This window comes from Leishmania mexicana, chromosome 27 (assembly GCF_000234665.1).
Source record: "Leishmania mexicana MHOM/GT/2001/U1103 complete genome, chromosome 27".
NCBI classification, from domain to species: Eukaryota; Euglenozoa; class Kinetoplastea; order Trypanosomatida; family Trypanosomatidae; genus Leishmania; species Leishmania mexicana.
The window spans coordinates 873406-883698 of record NC_018331.1 but is presented as its reverse complement, the minus strand read 5'-3'; the positions used below and the strand labels follow the sequence as shown (position 1 = coordinate 883698).

General features: G+C 61.0%; 2 protein-coding genes across 2 annotated transcripts; both read left to right on the top strand.

Moving 5' to 3' along the window:
• Positions 1-2759: 2759 nt before the first annotated feature.
• Positions 2760-5135, top strand: LMXM_27_2110 (hypothetical protein, unknown function; the record flags this gene model as incomplete). The annotated part of the gene is made up of 1 exon (XM_003876740.1): positions 2760-5135. One exon carries the CDS (start codon positions 2760-2762, stop codon positions 5133-5135), a length of 2376 nt encoding a protein of 791 aa, XP_003876789.1.
• Positions 5136-7884: 2749 nt separating this feature from the next.
• On the top strand, positions 7885-9156 carry LMXM_27_2100 (putative RNA-binding protein; the record flags this gene model as incomplete). Its single annotated transcript, XM_003876739.1, has 1 exon — positions 7885-9156. The coding sequence occupies one exon, from the start codon at positions 7885-7887 to the stop codon at positions 9154-9156; it is 1272 nt and encodes a 423-aa protein (XP_003876788.1).
• Positions 9157-10293: the final 1137 nt, after the last annotated feature.

Below are 10293 nucleotides of genomic sequence, written 5' to 3'. Positions count from 1 at the left end.
TGCCTGCCTCGATACCAGTGCCCCGCGGCTCTTCGCTTGTACGGCTTACTTCCGTTCTTCGTTGGACCCATCAAAACTTCGAAGGGACGCAAAGGGGTCGGGTGAGGCGCGCAACGGGAGGTACACTGCTTCACTTCGCTCCTTCTCTGTCTTTCGCCTCTGTATCTTTCTTCGTCTCCCCGCACCTGTGTTTCTTTGTTCTCCCTGATGACGGACGGGTGGGGGTCGGGGGAGGAGGAGGGGCCATGCGCCTCCGTGCGCGGCGTCTCGCGGTCCCGTTCCTCCCCCCTCCCCCACTCTGTGTCGAAAGTCGGGCAGCCCCCCACCCCCTGCCCCCTGCGAAATGCGGCACCGCTTCTGGTGGTGACAGGGTCGTGTGCCCACTCCACGGCGGAGCCCAGCGAGACTCATGTTGGCAGTCAGGCCCTGAACGGCGTGCTGCTGGAGCGGCCTGCGACTGTGAAGGCGCTTGTGCCGCCCACACGATGGGCCCGAGCGTCAGCGTGACTCGCGGGTATCCCGCCCGGCGCTCGCTGGGTGCTGGTGGGGGCCTTCATGCGACCCCGCGGGGGTGCACCCGGTGGCGGCGGGCACCATGGGCGCGGCTGCGAGGCAATCTTGAAGGCGAGTGGGTGGGTAGCGTTTGAGGCAGGGGCTGTGCTCCGGCGACTGTGGCAGCGCACTGCTGCAGGGCGTGTGTCTCCCGGTGCCTGGTGCCGCGCGATGATGGGCCTGTGTGGCCGGGCCGGGGGTCAGAGTGTGAGTGGCTGGGCGCATGCTCCATGGCGGCGAATGGCCGCGCTGACGGAGAAACAGACATATGAAAAAGAACAAATTCTTCGGAGGCATTCGAGAATCTGTGAACCCCAGGCGTTCATCTTCCCTATACCTACGCGCGGTCACGCATCAAGGCACCCTTGCACATCACCCACCAGTCAAACACGCGTATGTGTGTCTGTTTAGTTACCGTTACTCTGCCGTCTGCTGCCCCCTTCTCCCCCTCCCCCGACTCATCTCCTCTCCATCCCTCCACTCGAGCACGTGAACCCCCCCTACCACAGGCACAGAGAGACATAAAAAGCGCTGCTTTCCCTAGTGCTGGGAGGGATTGCGCCACTGACTCTTGCCTTCCTCTGTCGATAACTCATCATATGCGTCAGCTACTCGCATGTGACGTGGTGCTACTACTCCGAGTATTGCGGCTGCTGCTCTCTTCGCCGTCGGGCGCGCGTCTTTCTCTTGCCTTTTGCGCGTCCTTTGTTCGCGTTCACCGGCTGATCACCGTGCGACGCCTCACTCTTGCAGCTCGCCATTGTGGGCGCCTGTTGGCTCTTCGATCCTCAACCAGGTTTGTTTACTTGCCTGTGTTCACTGTCGGCGTTAGAGTTGTTTGGAAGTTGTACGCCCTCCGCTGTTCATATTGGCGCACCGCTTGCCTTTTTCGTCGCACTCGTCTGCCTGTCGTCCTCGCAGAGGCGGTCGCCGGGGCCCATTCCGTGTGGGAGAAGACACCCACACGCGCACGATCCAAGAGCCCACTCTTCCCCCCTGAATAGGCGCACCGGCACGCGCTCCTGTCGACGGTCACGCGTGGCATCTTGCTTTTCGTTGTCTTCTGCACCACATGCATGTCTGCTGCTGCCAGCACCAGGCGGCTGATCGAACGACGTGTTGTGTGTGCGTGTGGGAGAGGGGGTGGGGGGAGGACTCGTCCCGCCGGGGGAAGGGTGGGGTGGAGGGCATGGCACAGGCGTAGGTTCTCCTCTAGGGCTTCTTTCGTATATTTCTGCTCTTCCCTGCTTGCTTTCTGAACAGGGCCGACAACGGTGTAGGCGTGCCGCCGTAATTGGCGGCCAGGGATGAGTGCGTCCGCATCGGCTTCTTCGGAGGATAATGCGACGGCGGGTTCAGAGACCACAACGCCAGCACACAGAGATGGCGACACCGCTCCGCCGTCTGCATCGGCAGATGCGGTGCCGTCCTCAGACTTCCTGCAGTATCTTACTGAGAAGAAGGCGGCGCTGCTAAAGCTATTCAGGGAGGGCCAGCTACAGCGAGCGGCAACAAGGGCGTCAGGCTCAACAAAGACTCTCCCGCAGACGTGTGAGCCAGGACCGCACGATGCCAACGGTAGACCGACGGTGGTGGCGACCAGCCGACCGTGTACACCGCCACCCGCTCTGGCCACTACGCTGCCCGATTCTATTGCTGACAAGAAACTCTTCACGTTCCTGTCGCACCTGGCCCTGCCAGGTGTACACGCGGGTGCAGAGCGCATGACGGATTCGCCTACGCCGATGCAAGACGGTGGGCTTGGCGGTGGGGCGGAGGGAGTCGACAGCACGAGCGCCGTGCCGGAGAACCGCGCGCCGTCGTCGGCCTCGTCGCCGACGCATGTCCATCAGCTGCGGTTACGGCAGTTTTTTCTCCCTGCCCTTTGTGAGGTGTGCAAGGCGACGGTGCTGAAAGCGAAGATTTGGTCGCAGCCACAGCCGCAGCAGGCGACGTTGACGACGCCGCAGTCGGGCACTGCCTCGTCGCCGCCCTTTGCTCTGTTATCGTTTCTTGCATCACCCACAACGCCATCTGAGCCGGGGTGCTCTCCGTTACTTGCAACGGCGACCCCCTCCTCGTCGACGTCCTCGGCAGCTGCGACCGCTGTTGCTGCAGCTCCGTCTCAGCCGTTTCTCGGATTCGGCACGGAGGGCTACCGATGCGATATCTGCGGCCTCGTTTTGCACATCCACTGCCTCGCCAAGATGCGGTTGGTGCAGGAGTGCGAGGTACTTGCTCCGGCCGCGCATCAGATGCCGTTCTCCTTGCCCACATCGGCCTTATCCTCCCCTTCCGCCTCCGCGCTCCCAACGTCAGCGGCGGTGGCAACGGGCACTGGATCATCCTCGATGGCCAGCGGACCCTTTTCGTGGGATCGCGCTAAGGCAATGCTGGTGAGATACCTCGACCCCGACGACAACGCCAACAACCTCCGCGACGCCAATGCGAAAGCTGTGCTTAGGGGTGTGTACGCGCTGCTCGACACGGTGATCGCGCGCTATCCGACGTTGACGCCGCTCACTTTTTTGAAACGGTACTCGGCGATGCAGGATCTGAGCAACGCGCATCAGGCGCTATACGCAGCGTGCGCGGCATCTCTGGACGACGCGACGCTCCTCCGCAGCATCAGCTGGGACGAGGTGCGACTGCACTGGCAAGCGCAGACTGGTGTCACCGCCACCACATGCTCCACGCCCGCCTTCGCAGCCCTTCGACCGCTGCGCGTGGACAAGTCCGTCCTCGAAAATCTCAAGACGAGTGTGGGCGGTGCCAGCAGCAAGGGCTTCTTCTCGTCCCCCTTCTTGGGAAAGGGGGCGGCGACACAGATGATGGCACAGCGGGCGGCATCCGATGATAATGATGATGACGTCGCGCCATCAACGTGGCCCCTCGCTCATTATCCGGTGCAGCTGTTGCTCTGGCAGGCCATGCGGTACGCTACGGCAGTCTACGGCGAAGTGTACCGGCGCGGCTCCCTCTCCTCTACGCTCTCAATCGCACTGCTCTTCACGATGAAGCGCGGCGGCGCCGAAGTATCGAAGCAGGAAAATGACTCAGCGGTGACGAGCTTGCTGGAGCTGCCACCGAGTGCTCTGCGGCTGTCGCGGTGGGCCTCACAGGCTACCGAGCCGAGCTACGCCCTCCTCGTGGACGACGTCGCCGGCCGCATCGTCGTCTCCTTCCGCGGAACGTTAAACACGTTCGACATCATGACAGACCTCGCGGCGGTCAGCCAGCCATTTTGTGGTGGCTACGCCCATCAAGGTGCAGCGGAAGTGGTGAATACGCTCTTTGATCAGCGCGCCTCGCGGTATGGGGAGAGAGTGATACACAAAAGGAAAGCAGCTGCAGCTGCGACGGCGGCCGAGGTGGTCACAGACGCGACGCCGACCGCCGTGGAGGACGCAGCACGCCGTGTCAGCGTGCGTGCGGCAGCGACCCCGTTGCCTTCAGCGAAGAGAGTTGTGGGTGTGAAGGCGCAGACATCGCTTAGTGCCACCGGCAGTGAAACAGATGACATCGGTACCCCTGAAGCGACCAAGGAGCCGGTGATGGTCGCGCTGGAGCCGTATGCACTGCAGCCGCTGGACACACCAGATGGTCTTCTCGACGGGCTCGAGCAGCTTGCGGCGGAGCACCCGTCTTACTTGATTCTCATCACAGGCCACTCGCTCGGCGGCGGCGTTGCTGTGCTCTTCGCCACTCGGTTGCACTATGACCAGGTGCTACCGCCGGCTGTGCTCAGGCGCATTCACGTGATCGCGTTTGCGCCGATGCCGACCTTGTCCCTGCCAGCTGCGTCGTGCTTTGACCAGGTGAGCTGCGCGCGGGCCGACGGCGGCTACAGCCGTTGCGATGTGCCGCAACAGAGCGCTCCGGCGGCTGCGTGCTTCCCGGTATGGAATGTTGTGAACGGCTTCGACTGTGTGCCGCGGCTGCAGGTGAACACCATTGATCGGCTGCTGCGGCAAATGGTCGGACCTCAGATCGCCGCCTCTGCGGAGGTGTCGTCGGCTGCGGCCCCGGCCGCCACAGATGCACGGCAGCAAGTACTTCGAGATGTGGGTGAGCGTGACACAGCGACATACGGCGGGGCTGCCGGCGCGCATGCGGAACGGGAGATGGTAGACATGCCCACAACACCCCCCAAGGCCACCACGACGGAAGCTTCATTGCCGTGCGCACACGACAACGCCGTGCCAACAGCAGTGGACGATACCATGGCGGACGCCGCGCAAGCCTTCGTTTCTCAGGTGGTGATTGGGGTGTGCACATCGGCGGACGGTGACGCTCAGGGTGCATCAAATCTCAAGAGCTTACCTTCGAAGAGCGAGGACCGGAAGCACGAGGCGCGGGATCTCTCTCACGAGCTTCACCACCCTGGACGGGTGCTTCTACTCACCTCGCCGTGGGACGGCATGACGAACCGCCTGGTGGACGTGCCACGTGGCCATCCTGTCATGCACGAGCTGTTCCTCATGAAGTCAATGATGATGCAGCACATGCTGGACTCGTACAGCGCGTCACTAGAAGAGATACATGAAGATCCACGACGCACAAGCAGAGAGGAGCGGAGCTAGGCAGTGTGGTGCAGACGCGTGTCTGAGGAGGAGGGGGGGGAGCTATACAGGACACGACACTTGCCTCCTCCCCACCCTCTACCTCTGACTGTAGCGGTGCGACTCGGTTGGTCAAAGCAGGCACACCGCTCTCTCAGAGCTGACGGCGACACGAGAGTGGTGTGGTGGTGAGGTCGGAGACGCCGGGGAGAGGCGACGGGGCGGGATGGGCAGAGTTCGAGGCGCCTCCGCCTTGATTGCAGGGGTGAGTGTGCTGGGGGAAGAGGGGTGGAGGCCCTACGGCGGCAGGATAGCTTTCTCTTTATGTGTGCTTGCGGATGCCGAATGTTTGAGTGCTGTAGCCGGAGCTTGGTGGCGGGTGGTGGTGGTGGTGAAGGCATAGAGAGAACAACATACGAACCCGGCAAGCGTGTCGAGCGTGCAAGGATGAGCAGGCAGTGGAGTGAAAGGGGCTTGTGTGTACCATGTGTGCATGTCTGAGCACAACCGTCCCAGAGTCGTTATCGAAGGTTGCCGGAAGTAGAGCGGGCCCGATGAAGGGATGATGAGGGACACCTCTGCGCGGGTGATGGGCAGCATCCATTGCGATGGGCGCTGGGCTGTGAGTGGGGAGAGGCTGACGGGCGGGGGAGGTTGAGCGGACCACGCACCCAGTGAGAGACGCGCATGTGCACAGGTACTCACGCTGCAAGGACACGCACACACACTCAGACTGAAATACGCACAAAATAGAAAACAAACAACAAACGTACGCATACATGCACCGACCGTGAGGTGTGCCACACTCGTGACCCAATGCAACGAGAAGGGACCGGGAGGGGGCAACCCCGTCCCACCCAACGTCACCACCGGAGCAGCAGTGACTCATAGTGCAGTAGCAGGAAGCAGCTGCAGGCAGCGCAGTGAGTGAAGCGAACGCTTCACCCATTGGCATGCTAACGATGACGTGGTCGCGACAGCGATACCTCTATGTACATGCACACAGCAACATCAGGGCTGGAGCAATGCATGCTTCAGTGGCAGAGAAGCGGCGACAGCAACTACAACGGCAGCAGCGGGGAGAGTGAAGATGGTTCACTGGATGGGGTCTGTGTATTTCCTCGTGGATGGCTGGGCGACGCACGGCGGGCAATCCGAGGGGGGGGGGTGGATACAGGGAGAGGAAGCGTAAGCGAGTGAGGGAGAGGGAGAGAACGAGGAAGGGCGGGGCAGCGGGAACGGCGACGGGGTGGCCGTGATACATGTATATATACGTGTGTGTGTGCCTGTCACTGCGCCGCCTGAGAGAGCGAAGACGAGAGGAGCCGTGCATACGCATCTCTCCACAAGGCAAAGAGTGGCACACGTGCATCCATGCTGATCTCTCAGTGCCACCCCTCGCCCCTTCTCAGCCTCGGACGCTTTTCCCTTCTCCATCCACCTTCTCCCCATCAGAATAAAGGGAACCCCCCCACCCCCCACATGTACACACATGTACACACGCACTTCTCCTTCATCTTTTTTTATTGTTGTTGCTCAGCGTTTCTTTCGTTGTGCTTTGCCTTCTTCGAGCGTGTGCGTGAGCGTCTTCTCCTTTCCCGGCTGTGTTATCATTATCATTATTGTTATTTTTTTCTTGCTTTTCATCCTTCTGATGCTTGTCGATGTATACAGTTGCGTGTGTGTGTGTGCGTGTGCGTATTTTGTTTGCGCACTTCGCCTGAACATCCCTCACCTGCCCACACACACACGCTTCCTCTTGTTCCTTGTTTCTGCTTCTTCGCTCTTCTCCTGCGTCCCACTCTGTCTCGCTCTCAGTCTGCCTACATGTGCGCGTCTGCATGTGTGCTTCTCCACCTCCTCACATACCTGTCTTCTCACCCTCCAACGTTTTGCGACTCTTGTTCGTTGCCTTGAACTCCGAACCCTGCGTGCCCCTCCCCTCCCCCTCCCGCCACACCTCACACACCCCGCAAACCCTACCCCAACCCACACCACTCGCACAAATTGGCGCACCAGTCTTCTCTCTCTGATCTCTCTGATCTCTCTGCACCCTCGCCACCCACAGGAAGCGAAAGAAAACGCAACAGGCAGAATTCTTAGGCTCGAACGTGCACACGTGTTAACCGCTCCTCCTTTTTTTCGTCTCCCTGCCTCGGTGTGTGTGCGTGTGTGTGTGTTATCGGCTGTTGTGTGTGCGTGCGCATACTGCGGCTCCGATCCTCTGCGTGTGTGTGTGCCTCTCTGTCTGCCTGTCTTCCGTGTGTATTTTTTATTATTATTCCGTGTGCGTGTGCGTATTCGGTCATACGGACACTTCCATCACCGTCACCACAACCGCTCCCCTTTTCGTTTTTTTTTATTCGCTGCGCTCTTCGACACATCAAGGATCTCGCTAAAGCCATCGGAGGCTCGTGACCGCCTCCGCCTCCGCCCCTCCCCGCCCGACGCGCACGGTGATTCACTCTTTCTTTGTTTTGTTTGCTGTGTTTTTTGGGCCATTCTTGCCTGTCTGCGTGTGCCAGAAGGAGCTGTGTACGGGTGCTGTTGTGGCTTGTGTCTGCGCACACTCTTCGCTCTCTGTGCGTGTGTTCGTGTACCCGCGACGGACTCTGCACACAGGGGACTCATCTCACTCTTCCTCTCGCCGCCGCCGCCGCCCCCCCCCCCCCACTTGGCGGTACTGAGGCTCGCACAAAGTGTGTGTGCGTGTACTTGAGTGCTGCTTCTTTCGTGTCTCCCTCTTGAAGAAGAAGGAAGGAGCGCCATCATGAGTGCCTGCACCGTCTACGTGACCGGGATGCCGACCTCGGCGACGGAGGATGACATCTTCGATTTCTTCACCCGGATCGGCAATGTGGCGGAGGTGCACATGCCCTCCGCGGAGCATCAGCCGGCTTCCGGGGCCGCGGCGGCTGTGGAGGTCGTCTTCGACAAACCCGAGGATGCCGTCAGTGCTGTGTCGATCAGCGGCAGTGACTTCCAGGAAGACATCCCGATCTACATCTCCGCTGTGGCGCCAACCGCCGCTTCGACAGAGAAGCCGCCGGGCCACGCCACAACCACCGCTGCGGACGCTGACGGCGATTCTAACGGCAAGACGGTTGCTACAGCGGCGTCAGCGGAACCGGGTGCTGCCCTACTGATGCGTCGCTCGGCAGATGCCGAGAAGACGTCCAAGAATAAAGTTGTGATCTCCTCGATTTACCCTCATACGACGAGGGCGCAGCTGCGCGAGGTCTTCAGCCCGTGCGGCGCCATCTGCGACTTTCACCTGATCCCCACCCGCCACATGGCCTTCGTGGGCTACACGACGGAGGAGGCGTACGAGAAGGCGTTAAAGCTGGACGGGACCATGGTGAACGGTAACCCCGTCGCCGTACGGCCTTGCCCTCCACGCGACGATGCGCCTGCGCCTGCATCCCGGCGCGACGCGATGCGTCGTGGGAATGAAGGCACCACTACCTCTGCGCCAAACCGGCGGCAGCTGGATGTCCGCGTCGTCGTCCACGGCGTCCCCTCTGATGTCACAAAGGAGGCGCTGCGCGCCTTCTTCTCTCCCGATTGCGGGCCGCTCACAGACGTGTTTATCAAGCCTGAGATCGGCGTCGCCTTTGTGGCCTTCACCTCAGCCGAGAACGCCAAGCGGGCCATCAGCAAATCGGGGGAGATGCTTATGGGGACCCGCGTAAAGATCGAGCAACGACTTCCACTGATCTGCCGCCGGTGCGACAAGGAGGGGCACGTGGCGGCACAGTGCAAGGAACGCTCGCACGGTTCTCGGCACCGAAGCAACGAACGGCGACGCCGTCGTCGCTCGTCTTCCTCTTCGTCGGGTCGCGACCGCCGTCGCCGTCGCCGCTCTGACTCGCTCGACCGCGACCGCCGCCGCTCGGACTCGCTCGACCGTGACCGCCACCGCTCGGACTCGCTCGACCGCGACCGCCACCGCCGTCGCCACTCGCGCAGTCGCAGCCCGCCGCGTCGCCGCCGTTACAGCCGCAGCCCACCGCGCAGCCGCAGTCCGCCGCGTCGCCGTTAAAAGCAGCAGGCTCAACTGGAACGATGTGTGCGTGACAGTGGTGATGGTGTGTGTAGGCGAGGGCGGTGCGACAGTGCCCTCCTCTCGCCTCTCGCCCTAACGTGCCCGATAAGGGCACTGAGGCGATGCGGACAGCGTCGCGAGCTAAAAAAAAGGCAGCTGCGTAGCATAACATGACATAGATGAGGCGGCGCGCCTGACGCGGATGATGGTGACATGCGTGTTGTACACGTTTGCACGTCAAGGCAGCAGGCAACGGATATCGAAAAAAGAAGATGCTGTTCGTGTTTTATTACATATATATATATATATTGATATGTGCGTGTGTGCGACGTTGGTGCGAGTACACGTGTCTCCAGGCACCCCGGGGGAGGGGTTGGTGTTCATGTACGTGGCGGATCTCTGTTTCTCTCTTCTCCTCCGCCTCTTTGTTTTTTTTTTTGTTTTGTTTTTACCTGTCGTGGGCCTCCTATCCCTTCACGACGTCTTTCCGGTGTGGTGAGGCGTCTACATAACCCCGTATGCAGCAACAGCGAGAACGGCACACGCAAGAAAGGCAGAGGGCCCCGCAAGAAAAGGGGGATGCCTTACCCACACCACCACCTCCCCTGCCCCGACAGCTGTACACGGCGGGGGGTGTTGGAGTGCGTGTGTGTGTGTGGGCGTGGGCGTGGACGAGTGTAGAAAGAAAAGGGCAGACGGGGATGTGCTGTTTAGGTGCGGGATGGGGATGGTTGGCAGAGGAGGTGGCTCCCTCCCCGCCGCCCTCTCTCTCTCGTCCCGTCGACGAGATCCACGGCAGAAACGGTGTGCTCAGCTCCAAAGTGGCATGTATAACGCACACGCCTGATGTGCACCGCCGTCGGCCTTTCCCTCCTTCGCGTAGTCTGTGCTTTGCATTTCTCATGGTGAGGATTCGCCACAAACCACGTGGAGGAGGAGGTCTGTGTGCGTGAGTCCGGGTCTGTAGCCCTCTCTCGCTGTCTGTCGTCGTCATTGCTTTCACCTGCCCTCTCCTCTCTCTTTTTCACTCCACACCCTCTCCCACGCCCACACCTCTGCGACGGCAAGAATGGAGTACCATCGCAAAGGAAGCACGCAACGCAATTCACACAGACGGCAAATCGGCGACACGCG